The following is a 24985-nucleotide window of genomic DNA, read 5'->3' as shown; positions in this document are numbered from 1 at the left end:
TAGTACTTGAGAAACTTTTCATTTGAAGTACACAATATATGTGACATCCTTTATTTATATTCTTCATGCATGCATGAGCCATAAAACACTTTGTCTGTATTATGAACATAAGTACAGTAAATGTAGAGCTTTCATTCTTTGTATAAGCAAACAATTTTAAAGAATGAGTTGTGTTCAAACAGGTCTTGTATCTGCTTAGGTTTAATAGTAATAGCTGCCTTTGTATAAACACTGGCATAACTCTTCAAGGACTTGTGTATCTGTCTTGGACATGCTGCATTTAGAGAATGGAGTATGTTAACCTTTACAAAAACATTTTAAATGTTGACTGGGCTTTGTATAAACTACATTGCCAACCTCGGGCTATGATTAATTTGGCTACATTTTTTGTGAATTTAGATTCACCTTTGAATAGTCTAATGGAGTATTTCACTTTCCTTCAAGGAGTTCAGGATGGTGTATGTGAGATTTTTTCCTCAACCCTGATAGCCATGAACATGCTAGAAAGTAAATGGGGCTATCCACTCCCTTCATTCCAGTGAACTCTGGAGGTATGCCACCTGCTCTTCCCATGTTCAGTGCTTGTCTGAAAAGGCAAGCCCTGAACCTGGACAGAACTTCTCCCAGCATTCTAGAATGCAGGTTTAGTGCTTGCTTCTGCAAACAAGCTTTGAAGAGCAGGCAGTTATACCCACAGAGTGCATCTGTGTGGCTAACCAACATACCTCTGTTTCTCGCTGCTACCCAGGATCAGACTTGAATGCCTGAATAGCTGGATTCTTTGAGGTGAGGGAGGGAAGGAGCAGCTGGCTGCCAACATCTTAATAACATCACAATATCTGTTAAAAACTTTAATGACAAAAAGCTAACCCTGAAAGCTTATGTAAGTGTTAATTGTTGAACTACTATGTATCCTTGGAAGTATTGTCTGAGAACTGAACTGTGAGGATGAGGAGACTAGTATACCCACTTTGGGAGAACACACTTTTCTAATGAGGTATGAAAATGAAATTTGTTTTTTAAAACCAACTATATTTTTTAAAATTTTATTTATTTTATTTATTTATCGCCCTTCAAAAAATGGCTCAGGGTGGTCTACTAGATGTATTTTATTATAGTTTCACTTACAACCCAACTCCCCCTCCCCCATTGAATGTTTAGAGGTGCAGCTCTGTGCCCACAACGTTCAAAGTGGTCCATCTTCCAGGAATAGAAAGACACATAAAAGTAACGTTGTGCCACATACACACTATAAATATAATGCATGCAATTGTTACACTTAAAACACAGGAAATACCATACATTTCAGCAGATAAATGATCATTTACATTACTTAATAAAATCTTTTGATATCATTCTTCCACAGGTGTTAACTTCCTGACATTGACCTCTCCCTCTCCCTTTGTCTTTTCCTAGAGGGGTTGACTGACTTTTTTTAGCCTACTTTCCAGTAGCTTATGAGATCACCCAGCTGTCCTCACTATCAACTTTGTAATGCTTGGACCAGTATGAACCAAATTGGGTTGTAGGAACATCTCAGTGGGGTTGTTTGTGATAATGTCATCCACCCTGATTCAAGTTGATGGACATGTGAATGTTTGAGGTGCAAGTGGGCTAACTTGAGGACTGATTTGAACAAAATTTGGTACAGTTTTAGTGAGACACACAGAGGGACACCTCAATGGTGTAGTTTGTAAAGATGTCATCCACCCTGATCCAAGATGGCGGATGCATGAATATTTGAGGTGCTAGAGATGCAACTTGTGGTGGACCTCAAATTGAACCAAATTTAGTCCTGTTGTAGAGACAGTGAAAGAAAAATAGGCTGATTAGTTCTTAATAGAACATTTTGTTTAAGTACTTGAAGGTGCAATCTCCTTTATCGGCTGTGATTAAGTGCCTTCAAGTCTGTGTCGACTCTTAGCGACCACATAGATAGATCTTCTCCAGGATGATCTGTCTTCAACTTGGCCTTTAAGGTGTCTCAGTGATGCATTCATTGTGGTCGTAATCGAGTCCATCCACCTTGCTGCTGGTCATCTTCTCTTTCTTTCAACATTTCCCAGCATTATGGACCTCTCAAGGAAGCTGAGTCTTCGCATAATGTGTCCAAAGTATGATAGTTTGAGCCTGGTCATTTGCGCTTTGCGTGAAAAATTCTGGATTGATTTGTTTATGATCCATTTGTTCATGGTATTCTCAAAAGTCTTCTCCAGCACCAAAATTCAAAAGTGTCAATACTTTTTCTGTCTTGCTTCTTCAAAGTTTAGCTCTCACATCCATAGAGTGTCACGGGAAAAACCATTGTCCGAACGATCCTAATCTTTGTACATATAGATACATCACGGCATCTCAATATCCTTTCCAAAACCTTCATTGCGACCCTACCAAGTGCTTGTCTGCTGTGTATTTCTTGACTGCTGGATCCTTTACTGTTGAGAGTCGATCCTAAAAAGCAGAAGCTATTCACCACTTCAATGTCTTCATTATCAGTTCTCAGGCTGGTTGCTGTACCTGTTGTCATTAGTTTAGTCTTCTTAATTTACAGCAGAGAGAGAAAGGGAGAGTCCATCTAGCTCCCACCCAGTGCTGCCTGGAGTGAGAGACCAGGTGGGTGCTGGGGTTCCTTCTGCTGTTGCCTGCCTGCTTTTGCTTCCCCTGTGGGGCTGCAGCCTCAGGTTAACATCTGTGGGAAGTGTGGGCAGGACTGGGACCAGCCCCTGAGTGACTCACTGTTCCTCGGGTCACCTGCTCAGTTTTGGGCTTTATAGGAAGGCTCCTTGTGGTGGCGGGGTCGCCACCGAAGGGGCGACACCAAAGAGGGTTGCCCCTTTGGGGGAGCAGCCTCTGGGGAGAATGAGGGTGAGGGCTAGAGAGCTTCTGTTTAATTAGTTTTAAGCTGTTTTAGACTTGGGTTGAAATTGTTGTAATGTGTTTGGGTTCATCTGAAGATGGGGGGACAGGGGGTGCCTTCGTTGACTATGGGGCAGCCATCCTGGTGGTGGTGAGGAATAGAAGTGGTAATGTTGGCAGGTCAGCGGGCCGTTGCAGGGGAGGGGTAGCCAGAAATTTAATAGAGGTCTCCCCTTCCGGCTGTCCTGCCAGCTCTTTGACCTTGGGGAGCACTGCCAACAACCCACATAGCTTTTCCCTGCTCCTCTGTAATGCCAGGTCAGTCCAAAATAAATCTGAATTCATCCATGATTTGATCATGGATGAAGGGGCCGACCTGATATGTATTATTGAGACTTGGTTGGGGGAGGCTAGTGGTCCAGTTTGGTCCCAGCTTCTCCCTCTAGGATATTCTGTAGAGGAGCAGGTGAGGGGACATGGGTGGGGAGGTGGGGTGTCTGTGGTCTGTAAGGATAACATCTCCCTTACCAGGGTCCTTGTCAGGGTATCGGACCATATTGAATGTGTGTACTTGAGTTTGGGGACCAGGGATAGATTGGGACTGCTGTTGGTGTACCGATCGCCCCGCTGCCCAGCGGAATCCCTTACTGAGCTCACGGACTTGGTCACGGAACTCGCGTTGGAGTCTCCCAGAATCTTGGTGCTGGGGGACTTCAATGTTCATTTTGGGACCAATCTGTCCGGGGCAGCTCAGGAGTTCGTAGCAGCCATGACAACTATCGGCCTATCCCAAGTGGTCTCTGGACCGACGCATATTGCAGGTCACATGCTTGATTTGGTATTTTACTCTGATCAGGGTGGTGTTCCATGGGTGGGGACTCTTGTGATATCCCCATTGTCATGGACGGACCACCATCTGGTTAAGGTTGGACTTACAACCACCTCCCCAGGGGCGAGGGGCCAATTAGAATGGTCCGCCCGAAGAGGTTATTGGATCCATTAAGTTTCCAAGAAGCCTTGGAGAGATTTAATGTTGGCTTTGCTGGTGAACCTCTTGATGTCCTGGTTGAGAATTGGAACAACTTGCTCACCAGGGCAGTAGACACGATTGCTCCCAAGTGTTCTCTCCGACACGCTTCAAAATTGGCCCCTTGGTATACAGAAGATCTACAGCGGCTGAAACGGCAAGGTAGGCGACTGGAGCGCAAGTGGAGGAAGACTCGACTCGAATCTGACAGATTGTGACATAGAGCACATCTAAAGATCTATGCTCAGGCAATACGTGCAGCAAAGAGGCGGTTCTTTTCTGCCCATATTGCCTCTGCGAATTCACGTCCAGCGGAGTTGTTCAGGGTTGTGAGGGGAATAGTATCTGCCCCCACTCCCTTGAACCAGAATTTGGAGTCATCAGTTACCCGCTGTGATGTGTTTAAAGAGCTTTTCGCAGATAAAATCTTTCGGATTTGGGCCGACCTAGATGGAGACTCCACAATCAATTTGATGTCTGAGCTGGAGGTGCCCAGCGACTCCTCTTATGTGATTTGACTGGATCGGTTTCAGTTTGTGACTCCTTAGAATGTGGACAAGCTGTTTGGATCGGTGAGGCCTACCACTTGTTCTCTTGACCCTTGTCCAACATGGCTTGTTCGATCTAGCAGGGAGGTAGTTGTAAACAGCCTGGTCGATATCATAAATGCTTCTCTGAGGGAGCGCAGAATGCCTCCATGTCTTAAGGAGGCAATCATTAGACCTCTTCTAAAGAAGCCTGCATTAGATCCCTAGAGTTGAACAATTATTGGCCTGTTTCCAACCTCCCATGGCTGGGCAAGGTCATGGAGAGGGTGGTGGCCTCTCAGCTCCAGGTGGTCTTGGAGGAAACTGATTATCCAGACCCATTTTAAACTGGTTTTCGGGCAGGCTATTGGGTGGAGACTACCTTAGTTGGCTTGATGGATGATCTCCAATTGGCAATGGACAGAGGAAGTGTGACTCTGTTGGTCCTTTTGGATCTCTCGGCGGCTTTCGATACTATTGACCATAGCATCCTTCTGGAATGTCTGAGAGTGTTGGGGGTGGGAGGTACTGATTTACAGTGGTTCCGCTCCTACCTCTCGGATAGATTCCAGATAGTGTCAATTGGAGACTGTTGCTCTTCAAAATCTGAGCTTAAGTATGGTGTTCCTCAAGGCTCCATATTCTCTCCAATGCTTTTTAACATCTACATGAAACCACTGGGAGAGATCATCAGAGGCTTTGCAGCTGGGTGTTACCAGTACGCTGATGACACTCAGATCTACTTCTCCATGTCAACTTCTTCAAGAGCTGGCATATCCTCCCTAAATGCCTGCCTGGAAGCAGTAATGGACTAGATGAGGGAGAAGAAACTGAAACTGAATCCAGATAAGACAGAGGTACTTATTGTGCGGGGTCGGAACTCTAGAGACAATTTTGATCTACCTGTCCTAGATGGGGTCGCACTTCCCCAAAAGGAACAGGTTTGCAGTCTGGGAGTACTTCTGGATTCACACCTCTCCCTGGTTTCTCAGGTTGAGGCGGTGGCCGGGGGTGCTTTCTATCAGCTCCAGCTGATACGCCAGCTGCGCCCGTTTCTTGAGATCAATGACCTCAAAACAGTGGTACATCTGTTGGTAACCTCCAGACTTGACTTTTGTAATGCGCTCTTTGTGGGGCTGCCTTTGTACATAGTCCGGAAACTTCAGTTGGTTCAGAATGCGACAGCCAGGTTGGTCTCTGGGTCATCTCGGAGAGACCATGTTACTCCTTTACTGATGGAGTTACGCTGGCTGCCAATAGGTTTCTGGACGAAATACAAAGTGCTAGTTATAACTTACAAAGCCCTAAACGGCTTAGGCCCTGGGTGTTTAAGAGAGCGCCTTCTTTGTTATGAGCCCCACTGCCCATTGAGGTTATCTGAGGAGGTCCGTCTCCAGTTATCGCCAACTTGTTTGGTGGCTACACAAAGACGGGCCTTCTTGGTTGCTGCCCCAAGATTGTGGAATGCGCTCCCTGCTGAGATACGATCCTTCCCATCTCTGACAATTTTCAAAAAACACCTGAAAACCCTTCTTTTCACCCAAGCTTTCTCAGCTTCCTAAATTGTGTGGGTTTTAATTTCTGGTTTATTTTAAAATTCAAAACCTGATTTCAGGGTTTTTAATCACTGTAATTGTTTAATTGTTTTAAAATGTTTTTAAATTGTTATATTGTTTTTTTAATTTGTTTTAGCTCTTTACTGTTTTAGTGGTGTGTTTTATTTGTAAACCGCCCTGAGCCATTTTGGAAATGTGGTATACAAATCAAATAAATAATAAATATAATAAATAGATAAATATTGACTTCTTTCTGGTATTTGGCTTTCTCAGTTATCCAGCGTGCATTGGCAATGATTTCTGTTGTTCTTCAGCCTTCTCTGAAACCACCTTGAACATCTGGCATTTCCCTTTTCACGTCGGGCTCTAATCTGTGTTGGATGATCCTGGACTTTATTTTGTTAGCATGTGAAATTAAGGATATTGTGTGGTGGTTTGCGCAATCTGTTCAGTCTCCTTTCTTTGGTATGGGTATGTAGACTGACCTCTTCCAATCTGTTGGCCACTGTGCCATTCTCCAAATTTGCTGGCATAGTTTGGTTAGAGCCTTGACTGATTCTTCTTCTGTTGCTTGCCATATTTCTGTAGCTATTCCATCAATTCCTGTAGCCTTCCGACTAGATAATGACTGGAGTGCTGATCTAACTTCATCTTCCAGTACTAGAGGTTCTTGCAAGTAGGGAATATCATATAGAGTAGCTTGGATGTTGATGTCCCTGCTGTACAGGTTTTCAGTATACTCCTTCCATCTCTGATCTCAGAATCAGTCATTATCTGCCCTTTGGCATCCCTTACCATACCAATTCAAGTTTGGAAACTCCTTCAGAGATCTTTTGGAAAACTTGCCTTGTTTTTCTGTGTCTATTTCCATCCTAAAGGTCTTCACAGATGTCACTGTAATACTGCTCCTTGTCTTTTCTAACAACTTTCTGAAATTCCATATTAAGTTTCTTCCTGAGGTCTTTATCTTTCTTGACTTTGGCTTCTCTCCTCTTCTTGGCAATTTCCACCGTCTGTTCTGACATCCATTTTGCTTTCTTCAGTTTCTTGGTCTTTGGCAGCCTCTTTTCACATTCGTCCTTAACAACTTCTTTGATTTCATTCCACAGTTCCTCTGGTTCCCTGATCAATGAGGTTCAGAACTTCAAAGTAGTTCCACATGTTGTCCTTGAAAAAGTTGGGTACGTTCTCAAGATCATATAGTGGAAGCTGTCTAGCTTTGTTTTTCTGATTTAGTTTGACTTGGAACTTGCACATGAGCAGTTCATGGTCTGTTGCACAGTCGGCCCCTGGCCATGTCTTTGCTGTTATAACTGAGCTCTTCCACCAATAATGTAATCAGTTTGATTTCTGTGTTCTCCATCTAGTGAAGTCCATGTGTATAGGCACCGCTTTGGTTGTATGAAGAATGTTTCAACAATGAAGAGATCATTTGCTTGGCAGAAACTAAAAAGTCCTTCTCTCCTGCTTCATTTCTCTTTCCTAAGCCATACAGTCTGACACTGTCTTCCTCTTTACCATTTCCAACTTTGGCATTCCAGTCTCCAGCCACCAGCAGGACATCTTGCTTGCATGTTTTGTCAATTGCAAACTGAACTTGAGCATAAAACTCACCAACTTCCTCTTCTTCTGCATCAGTTGTTGGGGCATAGACTTGAAGAATTGTCATGTTAAAAGGTTGTTCATGAAATCTAATTGATATTAGTTGGTCACTGACCGCGTTGTACCCAAGTACTGTCATTGCTACATCCTTCTTTAAAATAATGTGTGTGTTTGCAGATCTAAGATCCCTTCCCCTGATACTCATACAGAGTGTGTCCTGTGCCTGGGGGAATCCCAGATTGTCGAGACCTGTCTTCACTGTTAAAAGTATACGAAGCAGGCTCGCAAAAGTAGGGCTTCTTGCCTGCGTTCAGCCCTGTGGGATCTGGCTCTCTGTTCGTTGGAAGCCTTATCATTGAATCGATCCATTAAAATTGCTTCATCAGAGCGTTCAGTGTCTGTTCCTGTGGAGGCCGAAAACTCGACGCCTTTGAGTGAGCCTGTGCGCTCAATCTCCCTAAGCGTTTCACGCCCATGGAACTGAAGTCTTTCTCGATCCCCGTAGCATCCATACCAAAGAGGAAGAAGAAGTTGAAGCTGCCTCATGTGTTGCTGGTGGGCCAACATCTTCCTCCCATACCAAAGAAGAAGGCCACGTCATTTCCTGTGTTGGAGGCCCCAGTGGCCAAGAAACCTAAAGTAGACTCGGATCATCCTACACCAAAGTCTTTGGTTTCGGGTCTGCCTAGCTCTCCTTTGGAGGAAAATTAGTTGAACTTGGTTCCTGCTCGGGTTCACTCGAATAGAGAATGCTCTGTGGCATCGGATGAGCCTAGGTACACTTCGTCGGAAAGTGGGTCCTATTCCCCTAGGCACCGCTTGCCTCCTCGAAGGCACCAGGAGTGCACCCCTCTTAGGGACCGCAGTGCCCGTTAGGAATTGGAGGGACGCTCATCGGATTACAGACAAGATCACATACTTGGATTGGTACCAGGCATCGGAGCACCATTCTCACTTGGTTGTGGTCGAGCCTTCGTATGGTGAAATGGCCGCTGCGCATGCTCAAGTGACCTCTGTGAGGCCCTGGGCCATGACAGGCCTCGCAGAGGCCATTTGAGCATGTGTGGCAGCAAGCAAAATGGCCGCTGTACTGATTTACAGAGGCCCTTATGGGCCAAAAAGGAAGGTTTTAGGGGCTGCGGCGGTGATAAACGAGGCCGGTGGCGGGAGGGGGAACCTTTGCGGACACCCCCCCGGCCTTTAGGAAGCCCCCTGAAGGGGCTACAGGTACTAATTTTTCCCCAAAAACTGATATGGGGGTTTGGTTTCGGTCCGGATGGAACTGTGTGTGTGTGGGGGGGGTCAGTTCGACTCTGAACCCCCGAACCAGTTTGCATATCTCTAATAACGGTTGAGCAAAAGGAATACTGAGATAGCGAACCTCTAGGAGAGCTGAGGACAGCTCATTCAAGTGCGCCAAGGTTAATGCTCTTCTCGATTTGGCAAGAAAACGCATATAAATACTTAGCTGATCTATGAGGTTGAGTTGCATTACCTAAAAAAGGTAAAATCTGCTGCCTAATTATCTCCTTGGCTTTTAAAAATCCCTAAAGAGACCAACATAGGGAAATTTAGCCCATAACTTTCTAATTTCCTTTCAACTTCTTCTTTCCATGTAGATGCAAAGTTGTCCTTCAGGACCAGCGGTGCGAGGCCTGCTTGACCAAGATTTAATTTCAAATAATAAGAGATCTTTGCAACCCAAACATGTGTTTCAATTGGAACTAACCCCAGTTCCAGCCTTTTTGCTGCTTTGGGCATCCCTCTTGGCACCCCAAGGAGTGTTCTAATAAATTTGGTGCATACCAACTCTAGGTGATGGAAATCCTTATAATTGCTCAGCTGGGCTCCATATAGTAGTTGGGCTAAAATTTTCCCTCTGAAGACTTGAATTGCAGCAGGGATGTAACTACCTCCCTTCCCGAAAAAGAATCTCTGTGCCATTGCATGCTTTTGTGCCTCTTGTGTAACGTGGAGTAGATGTGATCTCCAATAATCATTAAATTGGAAAAGCATGCCCAAATACTTGTAGAGCTTGACTTTTTCTATATCTTGGCCATCAATTTGCCATGTATGCTGCACAAATTTCTTCTGAAACACTATAATTTTGGTCTTCAGATAGTTAGTTTCTAGTTCCCTTTGGCAGAATGTAGCAAGTTTTTGAAGGACTCTGCGCAAGCCTATCTCTTTAAAGGAGAGAATTGCTGTGTCATCTGCATACAGCAGCTATGGAACTGGTTGCTGGCCTAATTTCGGAGGATGAAAATCTGACTCTAATAGAAAGAGTGTCAATATAAAAAATGAAGAGGAGAGGGGCCAAAATGCAACCCTGTCTCACTTCCTGCTGAACAGGTATCCTCTGCATTAAATGGCCCCAGGTACTGTATCTCACCATAAGCCAGTTGTTATCATGTAGCATATGTAAAAGGGCCAAGAGGTGACAGTCTGTGTGGAAGAGACCTCCAATTTCCTCCATAGTCTGTCCCTAGCTATCAAATCAAACACCGCTTTAAAATCCAAAAATGCTACAAACAGGGCACCCTTTGGTTGGACACAGTATTTGTCGATAAGATGTTGCAGAATCAAGAACTGCCGTAGAGCATTCTCGGAACCCTGCCTGTTTTTCAGTAATTATCCTCTCATTGTCCATCCACTCTCTAAGCTTACCACATAATTGCCTGGTGTGGAGTTTTCCAACCACACATAGCAGACTTATTGGACAGTAATTTGCGGGATTTGATTTCACCCTCTTTTTAAAGAGAACAACAATAAGTGTCAAATTCCATTCCTCTAGAGCAGGCATCCTCAAACTGCGGCCCTCCAGATTTTGCTGAACTACAACTTCCAGCATACCCAGCCACAAAAAATTGTGTCTAGGGATCCTGGGAGTTGTAGTTCAGCAACATCTGGAGGGCCGCAGTTTGGGGTTGCCTGCTCTAGAGCTTGTATGTTACTGTGTTGTAGTGATGTGCCTGGACTGATCCGGAGGCCATTCTACAGGCCTCCAGACCGGTCCGGACCTCGGTGGTTCGGATTCGGGTGGTTCAGGATGGGGGGGGGGTCCCCTTAAGGGCACGGGAGGGGTTTACTTACCCCTCCCGCCGCTTTCCCCTCTCTGGTGCCCGTATTTCATGGAATAATTGTTCTTACTATTTCCTCGACTGCCCCTTCTCTGGCGCTCTGCTGCAGCGATTGTTTTAGTAATGGGGTGGCAGGATACCTCCCTGCCGCCCCTTCCTCTGCTTGGCGTCATGGCATAAAGTGCAAAAAGGCTTTAAGAAGTCTTTTGTGTGTGTGTGCACTTGCATGTACTTTCTTAAGTAAGCGGAGCGGCAGGCCGCCCCTTCTTCCGTTTCGCTTTGCTGCAAAGTGCAGCAAAGCAGGAGAAGCTCCGTTTACTTAAGAAAGTACGTGTGCGTGCGCACACACACACAAAAGGCTTCTTAAAGCCTTTTTGCACTTTATGCCATGACGCCAAGCGGAGTAAGGGGCGGCAGGGAGGTATCCTGCCGCCCCATTACTAAAACAATCGCTGCAGCAGAGCGCCGGAGAAGGGGCACTTAAGGAAATAGTAAGAACAATTATTCCATGAAATACAGGCACCAGAGGGGGGAAAGTGGCGGGAGGGGTAAGTAAACCCTCCCGCACCTTAAAGTTACCCCCCCACCCCAGTGCCGGACCGCAGCTCCGCGGTTCCGTGCACACCCCTACTGTGTTGGGCATCGCTCTAGTCCCCCAATGCATATGTATGTGTATTTGAAAAAGGTCCCCCACATAAGAATGGGTAGGAAGAAACTTAAGAATAGTGGCCTATATCCAGACTAGTGTTGTGCTAGCATAAAGACATAGCACAGTTACGTTGTGCAAAGAAAGCAACATCTGTTTCAGACAATTTCTTGAGCTAGTGGAAGATGTTGAAGGTTATACACTGTATAACCTTGTATATGTTCTGGAAAAGGTCTTTCACTAACAGTTGCACAGCACTGTACCACAAGTTTGTGCAGCTCCACTAATGCCTTAAGTGTGTGCACCTTCTGTCATTGCACTAAAGCAGTCTGGATATTAGTCATCTCCTTTAACTGCACTGACTGCCTTCTGTTTCAGTTGATTTTAGTGGCTTTCCTGAGATTGTTGGCTTCATAAAAGATGCAGCATGATTACATGTCTGTGGGTATTAGAATGCCTTGGGAATCTGAATATGGTGCCTCATATATTGTGTATATATAGAAGGCTCTGAATTAATAATTTCCCAGTTTGGTAATGGTGTGAAAAGAGTGCTATCCTTGTTCCTATTGTTAGCTCTGTTTTGAACTCTTGGTAAACCCCTCCTGTACTCTACCAAAGAAAACCACAGGGCTCTGTGGGTGCCAGTAGTCAAAATAGACTTAACGGCACACTTTACCTTTAAGTAGACAAACATTAAGATGACTCCTTAAGTCTGCCAAGGGCATTTGCTCCTGCTGTCTGGGACAGTGCTCTCTGGTGAAATGCTTCGGTATATTTTAGAACTATTTAGCAGCTTTGGCAACAGTCTGATTGGCAGGGCACTGGTTTTTGACAGTGCAGTAGTATTGTTTAAAAGTGACACTGACTGGAATGCCAGGAATACAAATGTGTAATTGTAGGGAGTAACAGAAAGGTGTCCAGTGGTGGTGTCCATATAGTATGGTTGTCCATCACTACTGGTGAAATGAAATGCAGTACAACTTATTCAATAGTAGCTGTTCTTACAAAACCTGTGTGGCTAGCATATTGAGTTAGCCTTGAAAGAATGTAAACTCCCAACCACCAGGAAATACATGGGAAAGTTCAGGTATCTGTGCCAGTGCATTTTACCAGCTAATCTAAAGTATTTTCATCAGTGGTTTTCCTTATTCTCACTTCTTAAACTTGTCTAAAAAGCCCAGTTCAAACTGTTACAAATTATAGGGATTCTTGTTGGTTCATATTCAGCTTCTGACTCAGTTTGCCGTCTAATGTTGATGACAAAATGAAGTGAAAATATTCTAGCAATCTTTCTGAATTTTCTTTAATAGATGATGCTTAGTTTGCCCTCTTCTCTGTGCAGACAGCGCTATAAATATATGATGTAGCAGAACCATATTTCTGTCTTGTGATTGTCAAAGTGATTAACAGCTGCATTTATTTTGGCTTATTAACTGATTAAATGTCAGAATGCGGCGTTAATTTATTTTTCTGCACTTTACAAATTCTGGTGTGTTTTTTACCAATAGAAATCCAAACACCCTATTAAATTGGTAAGAGCCTCAATCTGACACACTGCCTAACCATTTTAAAACAAGAATTATAGTTTCAAAAATCTCTCACCAATCAGTTGTGGTAGTTGTACTAGATTGTGCTAGTAAACCCTTCAGGAAAGATGTGATAGAACTAGGTTTAGTGTCTTGTGGACATGTTAATACTAAACTTGCATTTTTAAATGCTTAAAGCTCCCTCTTAGGACAGTGGAGGTTAGAATGTAAAATGAGATCTTGGTAACTACTTGTAAGATATGTACAGCTGAGGTCTTAACCATTAAAGGTGTGCGTGGCAAGTAGCATTCTTTTTTTGTCCTTGTGTACCGTGCATTTGGGTTTGTGCTTGCTCAGAGCTTCCAACACATATTTGCCTAAAAAGAGAGGGAAAAGGGAAGGTTTAACTTTTCTCCTTAACGTCCATCCAGGTATGTAGCTTGCGTTACTCCCAGACAGGTGGCGCACAGAGCCCATGTTAGGAGTAAGGTAGGTTCCTTACCTCTAATGGGAGTTCTTCGAGTGGTCATTTATGCATTCATATGACCCACCCTTCTTTCCTCTTCTGTGATGGCCTATAGGAACCTTTCTTTTCTGTTGCTCAGACTGAAGAGAAACAGAGTGGGGGACACTCTTTCGGGCAGGGGGATGGGGCTGCTGCCCAAAGTCCTCAGGTAAAGTTTTGGAAGGTTCTGATTCAAACCCAGATATGTCACTGCACAAAAGACTACTCAAAGAACTCCAGTTGCAGGTAGGAAACATACCTTTCTTGTCCCCTACATATGCAAACTGCCCCCTTCAGTCAATAGTACTTTGAGCAGGGGTCAACAAACATTGGCATAGTCAAGAGAAATTGCCTGGTAAATAGGCCAAGCCTTTGCCAAGTTCATTCTGTGTGATTTCTGTCCACAAGTTGTGTGCCCCTGCTTTATGCACTTAACAATGTATAAATATACTATTGCAGACCTTGGCAAGTTTTATTTCGATCTAGGAGCTGGTCCCAAAACTTAGGAGCCAGAAAATGGATACTTGACAAAATTACTGGATTTCATCACGGACTTTGTGGAGGGTGAGAGTAAATGGGCTTCTCTTTATGCCCTTTACAAGTAACTTACTTGGAACAGAAGCAGGATTGCCTGGGACAATTTTTTTCAAACCTCTGAATATTCTAGTCTAGGCACCATGACTCCTGGGCAGCTGGATTGGTCAAGACATGTACTAGCAGTCATCTTAATCTGATTTCAGCTTCTAGTTCTTAAGTAAAGAACATGCCATAAGGAGGAGGGGAAATGCTATAGCTACTTGGAACCTTCTGCATGTAAGCATGCAGATTTTTTTTTTGATTTTTTTTTTTACACTTACATCCCGCTTTTCCTCTGAGGAGCTCAGAGCGGTATACATGGTTATTTTTATGCTCACAACAGCCTTGTGAGGTAGGTTAGGCTGAGAGATACATGACTGGCACAGAGTCACGGTTGAATTGGGGATTCGAACTCTGTTCTTCCCGGTCCCTAGTCCAACACCCTAACCACAACACTATGCTGGCTCTTCCCAGCATGGCCCCATCCCCTAGGGAAATATCTTACGGTGCTTACACATGTAGTCTCACATTCAAATGCAAACCAGGGTGAACCATGCTTAGCAAAGGGGACAGTTGATACTTTCTACCACAAAACCAACTCTCCTCCTTCTTTGAAATGTAGTACATAAGGAGGCCACAGCTTTAAGGCATCTAAATGTGAACTGTGATTTGTGCGTCATGGATGTGGAAGTTGAGTGTTCTAATCTATAAAATAATAGTTCAGCCAGCCTTTTGACAACTATTTAAATTATAATAGGCATTACATAGAAGCATAACAAGGAGCTCAAGACAAAACCTATTGTCAGGGTCTGATAGTCTGCATGTTCTGTAGGCTGCTTCGAACACAGACTTCAGCCAGAGGATCTTGAGAATCTGACTTCATTTTTAAAGAACTGGTTGCTTTGCATTCATGGAAGAAAAATATGGCGCTGCCCTCAACAGGAAACAACATATAGATTGTAGCTTCTTTCTGTGGTTTCTTCACCTTTTCTTGCTGTCTCCTTCCCTCCCTGCAGGTTCTTGAGCTGAGAACACTTTGGTTTTCTTCCTACATATGCTGCCTTAAGTAATTGTCACTGTTATCTCTGCTCTTGAGCAGTGTTTCCTCTAAGGTGTGCATTCACACAGTTTTTTTATGTTCGCTCAGTTAATTTTAGATCCCACTCAGGTTGAATCAGGAAGGCCCCATTCTGAATGCATGTGCACACACACTGCCTTGATAGTGCCACCCAGAACAAAACTCATTCCACATACAGATGAAAAAAAATTGGAGCACTGTTCTTGAGACATTTAAATAAATCTGAAGAAAAATCCTTATGCTCTTTGAAAACTTGATATAGTACTATGTTAGAGTAGATTGATTTAAAAAAACCCTGAAAACTGTCTGAAAGAAGGAAAATGTCAATCATAACTTTTTCTTTTTCTGTTCCTTTACAGATCGTGAGGACCAATCAATTCTTTGCACGTAAGTAAATTGATGTTCAGCTTGCTGTCTTTTATGCTCACATGATGACCATGACTACTGCTGGTTTGTCAGCTAGATTGTTTACATTGTTGTTATAAAGAATTAGGCATGTCATTTAGCCACATACACTAAATGATCTCATGGAAGGAAGGAGTAAATAGGATTTCATGATCACCAAACTCTATACTGCAAATCTATTTCAGAAAGTGGGCTCTGACCTTCTTTTCGTGAAAATTGGATCTGGTATATATGAAATTCTATAACTTATCAAAGATAGTGGCAGAAAATAGTTAAAACAAAATCATGATTGTCAGTTTGAAAACATGGATACTCCTGGAGCATGTCTTTGCCTTACAAATTGCTTTACATCTTTGAACTGATCTGTGAACAGTTGGGCTTCTCAGTATATGCTTCCATGGTGGACCAGAGGTGTGGTGTGTGTGTGTGTGTGTGTGTGAACAAAGTTGTTCGTTCTCCATCTCTAGTGTCCGGTAGAGCTTATAAGGTGTCTTGATAACATGTTGTCCAGTGCTTTCTGATCCTCCCTGTTGTTGATAGCCAGTGTTGTGAAGCATAGGTGAAGATAAGAAGGGTATTCTGATGCTGCAACACAAGGTATGTTCTAATAAACAGTATGGGGAGCAAGAAATTAACAAATTTGTCTTTTTTATTTGGCAACTATATACCAACCGTGATTACTAATTTGGTTGGACATGGGGTGGTGCATATATGTGTGCATGAATATGTACCTTGCTTAGCAAATTCTTGACTAAGCTGAATTTAAATTGTGGTACCCCATTGTCATATTCTATATAGTTATACTCTATATTATAAACATATACTCTATATAGTAATTCCAGTACTTACTGTAATGGAAACTTCAGATTCATTACACCTGGAAAAAACCTGATATTCATTTACAGATCACGTGCAGGAATATCTTGGTGTACTTGAATCTCTCATCTATAATAGTGCTCTTAATTTGTGCTTCATATTTGCAGAATCTTGAGCTGTTACAGATATTTTGTTCCTGATGAAGGAACTATGCATATATTGTTTAGTACTTTATATAGCATTTTCACCTGAGTTATAAAGTGCTTAATGTGAAAGGACATTTAAAATAACAAAAAAGGAAAGTTAATGTATAGCAGAACAGATACAGCTCTTATTCTCCCCATACTGTTGGTATTCTTGCTACCATCAGTTTATAAAAAGACATGTGCCCTTGAAATAAGTTAATCTTACAACTTTAATATTTATGTTCTGTGCTAATGGGCTTTTGCTATCTTGAGACTTTGAGCCAAGACCTTGCAACATCTAGTGAGTCACTACTCATAGTTGCTAATTAGTCGATATATATTTGTGGATCCCAAGACAGAAGCTGCCTGTCATAAACATCCATAGATAAAATTGTTTTTGAAGGAATTAATGGCTTGGTTGCCAAATGTACATGACTGGTTGGAAGAGAATGTCACAGCCTACAAAATGGTCACGTTTTCTGTTTCTGCATAAACAAGTACCTCTTAAACACACACACACACACACACACACACACACACACACACACACACACACGTTGCTTTTTACATAAGGCTCCCACTGATCTCCTATCCAAGTAACTGATTGAGTTTATACCCACTTAACTTTAGCAAATGCTGTAGCATCAGGTGCTTCTAGATAACTTACTGGACCTTGAAGATTTTTTTGGCAAGCAAACATGGTTGAATTATCTTTGAGAACTTCTGATGTTTTCAAATTGTGTGTATTTATTGAAATGACCACTGGTTGAACTGTAAATAATTGCAGATGTCCTGAGGATAACAAGCAATGACTTACATTAGGCCATTCAGTGAATTTATGGCTGAGGTGAGATTTCAAGTGGAGATTACAACTTGATGTTAATTGCTATACTAGCTCCTGCACTGGGTCATCTCTTGGTGCATCTATTCCCATGACTTTGGGATGGAGTGGGCTATAAATACAGTGTGCATGCAATATCTAGCTCAGGATTAGTAGCCTCCAGCTTTTTAATGAAGGTGGTGCTTCATACTTTGACACACTTGCAATACACACAGCCATATTTAGGAACTGCCAGTACTGCTCAGTGGATAGGTGCAGTTGACCCTATACACTACCAGGGCAGTTATCCTTCTCCTGAAACTCAACCCTATAGACAGAGCTGGGTTCATCACTTAGTACAAACAGTTTTCACTTATTTTATTACTGTATGTACAAAATGATAGAATGTTGTAAAATAGGCGAGTCTGTAAGGGTGTGTGTTGTCTTTGTACATGGCCAATAAGAAAACATCAATAATTGTAGGTCTCCAGTATATCAAGTCTGAGTATTTTGCAATGAGGTATGGAAATATGATTGACGTTAGAAAGCTGAATAATCTGGGAAATTTTGTAGTTGGCCATCTAGCACCAATACATTATGAAGGGAAAACTTTATTTTCAGCTTTCCAATCATTTCTTTTACCTTTTGCCAAACTGAATGCCTACCTAAAGCTGTAGAGCAATGCTCTTTTGTCATTTGATTTTGACTTGTGTGCAAAGAATAGGGAAAGGGTAGGGCTAGGGATTGATTAGAAAGTAGTGCTGTTTGGGGGTTATGATTTAAGCATTCTTCATTCCTTGTCTAAATGAAATTCTTGTGCCCAGTGAAGCAGTGTGTACTGATCACACTTGGGACTTGTTCTCAAATGATTTCCTAATGTAGAGAGATAGTAGAGTGGTGGCATAGTTGGACTAGGACCAGGGAGACCTGGGGGAAAATGGGAGGCAGGATAAGAATTTTATATGCACCTTGAAGGGTGAGTGGGATAACAATAATGCTCTAATCATAAAAGTGACTGTGCAGTAATACATTTTGGTCCATAAAACTTTGATTTGGTTTTCAGTATAGGCTTTGTGGACTGTTCCTAAATTGCCTAGGAAGAAGAAACCAACTTGGATATTTTTATTTTTGCTGCTTAATAGTCGGGCTATTAATATGGCAGGAGAAGGGCTCTTGTACCACTACTTCCCACAGAAAGCAGTGGGAGATTCAAATATATTTCCTGGGTAGCTTACATTGTCACTAGAGTTTTAGTTCTTAATTATTGGGTGCAGTGTTGTCTAATTTTTTTCATCTATGTGTGGGATGAATTTTGTTCTGGGCAGGCAGTATCAAGGCAGCGTGTGCACATGCATTCAGAATGGGCCTTCCTGATTCAACCTGAGCGGGATCTAAAATGAACTGAGCGAACATCAAAAAACTTGTGAGCGTGCACATGTGCGCGCACACATACCTTAGGGGAACCACTGATTTGGTCACGGATTACTTTTAGAGTTGGTTCAGCACATCCTGTTTGCATTATTCAAAACACATAATTACACCCCCCCCACCCCAGTGCAGGCATACTCTGCAAGGGAGCAAAAAGCTTGGCTGTATGTTCGTTAATACTTCTGAGATTTCCTGCATTTAGGTCTAGTAAGGTAACTTTTTTCATGTTAGTCTGCCATTTTTCCTTATGGTGGACCAAGGTCATCAGCTTAGTATGGGTTTATCAGTCATCTCAAGACAGGATAAGGTTAAACATTTTATGCAGGCTAGCTTGCTCTTATCTTCTGGAATAAATTGCAGTGCCAAAACACCTGGACTGTCCTAGAATCTCTTAACAGTCAAGCAGTGTTCCCTCTAACAGGGATTTCCAGATGTTGTTGTTGACTACAACTCCCAGAATCCCCAGCTGCAGTGGCTTTTGCTTGGGGATTATAGGAGTTGTAGCCAACGACATCTGGGAATCCCTGTTAGACTAGAGTGAACACTGCAGTCAAAGTACACTGTGTGTTAAGCAACCATCAATATGCACCCTTCTTTTAAGGACATTAGAGGCATCTTCCTGGATCAGATCAAGATCTGATATTCTTTGCAAGTGTAATCTCCCATTACACAAGCATCTCAGCAACAAGCAGTTGCTAGCTAGTACACTGGAAGTCAGGCAACTAGTGGACTGCAAGCTACCTTCTGTCCCCCACCCTTTTGTCCTATTAAAATATTGTTTGCTATCAAATATCTCTGACTTCAAGGGTCCCCAAAATACTGGCTTTCTTATGATCAGGTTTGGAACTTAAACTACAACCTAGTACACTGAGACGTCAAACTTCAGCCCTCGCCTCAGTGCTCAAATGGTCTGCCCCAGATGCTCCCTTTTTACTCCATCCTCACCTTTCGAGGTTCCTTAGGGGGGCTGTCAACATTCCCCCCAACACCTCAATAGGGTTCTTAATGCACTCACTAGAGCTCCCTTTGAACCACTCTACTCGGTACCGTTTTAAAACTCCTCTCATTCTATGTGCTCTTCCTGGTTGTAGTTACCTCAGCACAAAGAGTATCCAAACTGGTTGTGCTCTCCAGTCGTTAGGAGCTGTGCAAGTTGCATCAGGATGCTATCAAAAGTATAGGTCCTTTGGCAGACAGTAATTTCAATTTAGACAACCCAACCGTAAAGATTACAAGAAATCCTTCAAGTCTATATCCAGGCATCAGTATAATCCATGGCACAGGCAACAGCAAAGAATGAAGCCTCCAGACCAGTCTAAGCAGACTGACATTTCGGCACTGGAAGTATCTCATATGTTACTCCCACACTTGGCATCACATAACATCCGGTGTTGTCAATAATATTGACAGGCTACGCCTTTGAATTCACAAGCGGCCCCCTGTTTATCCCCTGTTCATAGGGATAAAATACACTTGTTCAACTCCTACCTTAGCAAAAGAGATATATTCCCTACTGGAGAAGGGGGTGATAGATCCTGTTCCCCCAGAGGAGCGGGAGAGGGGCTTTTATTTGAGATATTTCCAGGTGCCCAAACAAGATGGAGGCCTCTGTCCCATTATGGACCTTTGCAACTTGAACAAATACATAAGAGCAAAATAAAATAAAAATAATAATAATAATAATAATTAAAAAAAAGATCAGGATGATCTCCTTACAGACCAATCTTCCTTTACTAACGAAGGAGTGTTTTGCGACATTAGATCTGAAGTATGCCTATTTACATGTGGGAATATGCCCAGGACACAGGAAGTACTTGCATTTCACACTAGGACACCAATAGACAGTTCTTCCCTGCAGACTTTCCACAGCCACCCTCCACTCCTGGTGTCTTCATGAAGTGTCTGTGCCATTGTCACACATCTCAGGACATAGGGAGTCTATTTAACCTTTTTGGGATGACTGGCTACTGACATCAGACTGCAAGGAAACCCTAGTTTCTCAGGTTCAGTACATGCTGGACCTTCTAGCAAATTTAGGGATGATGGTAAACCTAAAGAAATCTGTTCTAATGCCACAGCAGTGTATTCAGTTTATCAGGGCAGTCTTGGACACGCATATGAGAGGGCTTATCTTCCTGGAAAAAAGAAACAGCTTATCACAAACCTGATGTCCTCATTTGCTCTCAGTCTGAAGCAAAGGGCTTGGACAATAGAGGCTGTTGGGTCTCATGGCCTCTTGCATGGCTACCATGCCCCATGCGAGGCTTCGAATGTGCAGGCTCCAAAACTGGTTTCTGTCGGTGTTCAAACCAAACTCATTCAGAATATGTGGTTGACTTTCCCACCACCCACCTTAAAATCTTTATGACGTTGGACCAAGTCAGGCTTCCTCTCGAGATGTATGCCTTTAGAGCTGCTGACTCCATCTCTAACAGTGCCTTCAGATGCTGTTGGGGAGCGCACTGCAAAGGTTTTCATACCCAAGGCATCTGCACACCCCAGCAGTGGTCCCTTTATATCAACCTCCTAAAACTTGTTGCAGTTTTTCATGCCTTTAAGTCTCCCTTTCTCTCCTAAAACGTCAAGTGGTGCAGGTTCTCCTAGACAATATGATGGCAATAGCCTATGTCAGTCACCAAGGCGGGAAGGTCTTAAGGTTCCTATGCAATGTAGCTCTGCAGCTCTGGGATTGGAGTGTAGCCCATCACATCCATCCTGTTGCCCTTCACATCAGAGGCACAGACAATGTTCTGGCAGATTCTCTGAACAGAGACTTCAACTTTTCCAATCAACATGAGTAGGAAATAAACTAGGACCTTCTGAAAGACAGTCTTTCATCTCTGGGAGACCTGCTGGTGGACCTTTTTGTGACAAAATACAACATAAAGTGCAAATTGTACTGCTCCAGAGCGGGAGCTGGACTGAATTCTATGGGTAATGCTTTCCAAATGCCCTGGATGAAGCATCTCTATTACCTCTTCTCTCCTTTTCCCCAAGATCATGAGCAAGATATTACAGGAAAACATTTGATGTATTATACTCACCCTGTGGTGGCCAGGACAACCATGGTTCCCGGTCCTTCTCCAGTTGTTTCAAGGCCATCACCAACATTTGCCGCTCCACCAAAATCTTCTCTCCCAGCAGGTGGGCCACGTTTTTCATCCCAATTTCCAGTCGTTGAATCTGATGGCCTGGAATGTCACCTGTTAGATACCATCCTCCTGAATGAGAGAGATGTCAATGTGTCGAAACTACATGTGCAAGTGGAAATGTTACATTCTGCCTCCAAGGCCTTTGACCCCTTAAATGCAAAAATCTGTCAGATCCTTCTGTACTTGATGGGTCCGAAGCACTTTGGATTCTCGAATACATCTTTCAAGGTCCTTCTAGCAGCACACTCTGCAAGGCACCCAGGCTGGGGTGGGCACTCAGTTTTCTCCCATCCTCACTACAAGAGGTTCCTCAAGGGCATAAACAACCTTTTTTCACCTGTTAGGGAACCCATCAAGCCATGGAGTCTCTCATTGGCTTTGTTCTTTTACCCTAACTCCCTTTTTTTTGAACCACACCACTCCTCTCTACTACCCTCAAGTCTTTGTCTTTAAAAGTTGCTTTCCTCATTGACACAGAGGGTCAGTGAACTGATAGTCCTTGTGCTGACTCTCCTTACACAAAGTTCTACCTGGACAAGGTCATTCTCCAGATGGACCCATTCTTCCATCCTTCCTTTCTTCCATCCTTCCTTCCTTTCTTCCATCCAAACTTTCACTTGACTTTCACTTAAATCAAGACATTGTCTTATCTACTTTCTTCCAGAATTCCTCTACCCTTCTAGGGAAGACTATGCATTCACTGGATGTAAGGTCTCTCCTGTACTACCTAATAGGTCTAACCCTTTCAGAAGAACCAACAAGCTTTTCATCTCCTGCAAAGGAGAGAACAAGGGCCAGCCTATCTCAAGACAAAGGTTCTCCCATTGGCTCATAGAACTTAGCTTTATGTGCTACAACTTAACAAGGGGTGAAACCTCCCTCCAAGATCAAAGCACATTCTACTAGAGCGATTGTCACATCATCAGCTCACATGTCTGGCAATAGTATGAAGGACATCTGTAAAGTGACCATGTGGCTTTCGGACATGCCATTTTTCAAACATTGTCCTGTGAACATCCATTCAGCAGAGGCCAACTTTGGTCGGGTGGTACTCAAAAAAAAAAAAGTACTCTTACCATATCCTAGCTCCCACCACTTTTCGGTGAGCTTGATAATCACCCAGGTTGTGAACACACATGGATAACCTCAAAGATAAACAGGTTGCTTACCTGTAACAGGTTATCTTTTTGGTGATCCATGTTCACTCACAACCCCTGCCTGGCCTTCCCTGCTGCTAGGATACTGCCACAGTAATAGTGACTTACCTGACTCTGTCACTGCACATTCTTTGCTTGTCACAGTGGCCGATCCATCCATCCATCCATCCATCCATCCATCCATCTTTACTACTACTGTCTTAGAACAGCACAAAGTACAAGGCATAAAATGTCAAATGGCAGAGATATAAATTGGCATAAAAGCATGAATAAAACATAAAGGCATAAAATGGCAAAGATGGCAGAGACATAAATAGCATGGGTAAGACCTAAAAAAGACATAAAACTCCCTAGATCCTAAGGGCCCAGGGGCCTAAATCCTTGAGTCTCAGCGTCCTGAGATCCCAGAATCCCAGAGGCTTAAAGTTCCATGGTTTGGCTGTCTAAAATGTTGCAAAGCTATAAAACTGTAGAACATAAAAATGCAGGTTATGAAAAGCTATTATAAAATGTTCAGGGAGGTGCTGCAACTAAGTTGTGGGGTTGAATGCCCTGTCCAGCCTAATTAGGCCTTGGTGCCTGTCAGGTCCCGGAGGACCTTACTTGCTGCTGCGCAGAACTTGGCAACATTATGTGTGGTGGCAGGCTCAGTCAGAGAGCCGAAGATAGGTGTAAAATTGGTTTGAGCATCCTGGATGCTTGAGAAGTAGCGGGGGAATGAGGGTGGTATGGATGTCTCTATAGAACAGGGAGTAGAAGAGAACGTGCACTGTTGTTTCAACCTGCCCAGAGTCACAGGGACACAGGCATTCCGTGAGTGGGGTCTTTCTATATCTTCCTTCTAGCACAGCTGATGGGTAAGGGTGAAGGCCCTTCTGTGATTGGGAACTTCCAGATGCATTAGATATGCAGCAAGGGATTAAGTATATCTTAGACTTTTCATTGAAGAGGATGTTTGGGGACCTGCCTAGATCGGCTTGCTGCTCGATGTCTGTTATCTGCTGTTTGATTAATGATTTTGCTTGTTCATAGCCCATGGCAAGTAGAAGATGTGGGGGAAAGACCCAGGGATGACATTTTTATCTGGAGTGTCCATTTCCAATTAGACTGGTGACTGTCTAGAGCAGATTGTCTTCCTTGTGGATGGCCATGCTCAACTATTGGCTCAGGCTCTCTCTCAGCCCTCTGGGGCCCTCTGGTCCCCCCTAACTCTAGACAAGGCATCCCCAAACTGTGGCCCTCCAGATGTTGCTGAACTACAACTCCCAGCATCCCTAGACACAATTGGGTATGCTGGAAGTTGTAGTTCAGCAACATCTGGAAGGCCACAGTTTGGGGATGCCTGGTCTAGAGTTAGGGGGGACCAGAGGGCCCCAGAGGGCTGAGAGAGAGCCTGAGCCAATAGTTGAGCATGGCCATCCACAAGGAAGACAATGACGGGGGCAGGGGCGGCAGGGAGGAACTCTGCCGCCCCAAGAACGCTTCAGAAAAGTCCAGCTGCGGGGGGCGGGGGAAGAGTGGCGGGGTGATAAGTACTACCCCCCGCCCTTAAAGACAAACTCCCTCCCCCGCCAAACCTCCGGACCGGCCGAATTCCAGACCTGTCCAGAGGCCTTTTGCATGGCCCCAGACCGGTCCGTGCACACCCCTACACCTGTGCAGAGTTTTGTTTGGAACTTCGTAGAGCTCACCTCCAGTTTGGGAGTGAGTGTATGCCCAAATCAGTGTGGTCCACACTTTCTTCCTCAATTCTTGATACCCCATAAGGTGGAGTTTGAGCCTCAGGGGCTCACCTGTGCCCACACTAATTAATTAGGACTTCAGTTGTGCTGCACACCTGGTCTGGAAGAAATGATGGTCAAGGAATGAAACATAGGAACCCCACCTCACCTCCAAATGCTTTCAGCTTAGGTGCTGAGTGTGTAGCACAGCCTGCAAGCAGATCAGTAGTTGTGAGAATAATGAACTGCAATTAAAACAAAGTACTGTTTGGCAGTCCTTTGAAAGTCTTATATATCTTAAAGTCTTAAAAAGTGGTGCTAACAC

The 24985-nt window shown here is 43.6% G+C and overlaps 1 protein-coding gene and 1 long non-coding RNA gene across 9 annotated transcripts in view; one reads left to right on the top strand and one right to left on the bottom strand.

Annotated features, from left to right (window-relative positions):
- Nucleotides 1-24985, top strand: part of MYH10 (myosin heavy chain 10) — a 175041-nt gene that overhangs the window by 50900 nt on the left and 99156 nt on the right. For all 8 annotated transcript variants that reach the window (XM_053291241.1, XM_053291238.1, XM_053291240.1 and 5 more), the window contains exon 4: nt 15336-15363. In XM_053291241.1, coding sequence (XP_053147216.1) covers nt 15336-15363 — 28 coding nt within the window. The remainder of the gene's footprint in view (nt 1-15335; nt 15364-24985) is intronic.
- On the bottom strand, nt 12635-23027 carry LOC128342980 (uncharacterized). The gene is made up of 3 exons (XR_008315284.1): nt 22952-23027; nt 21675-21851; nt 12635-13194 (listed from the first exon to the last, which is right to left on the bottom strand). It is a non-coding gene; the product is annotated as an uncharacterized LOC128342980 (long non-coding RNA).

This window comes from Hemicordylus capensis, chromosome 2 (genome assembly GCF_027244095.1).
Source record: "Hemicordylus capensis ecotype Gifberg chromosome 2, rHemCap1.1.pri, whole genome shotgun sequence".
Taxonomy (NCBI): Eukaryota; Metazoa; Chordata; class Lepidosauria; order Squamata; family Cordylidae; genus Hemicordylus; species Hemicordylus capensis.
The sequence above is the reverse complement of the archived record's forward strand: the minus strand, read 5'-3'. Positions and strand labels throughout refer to the sequence as shown.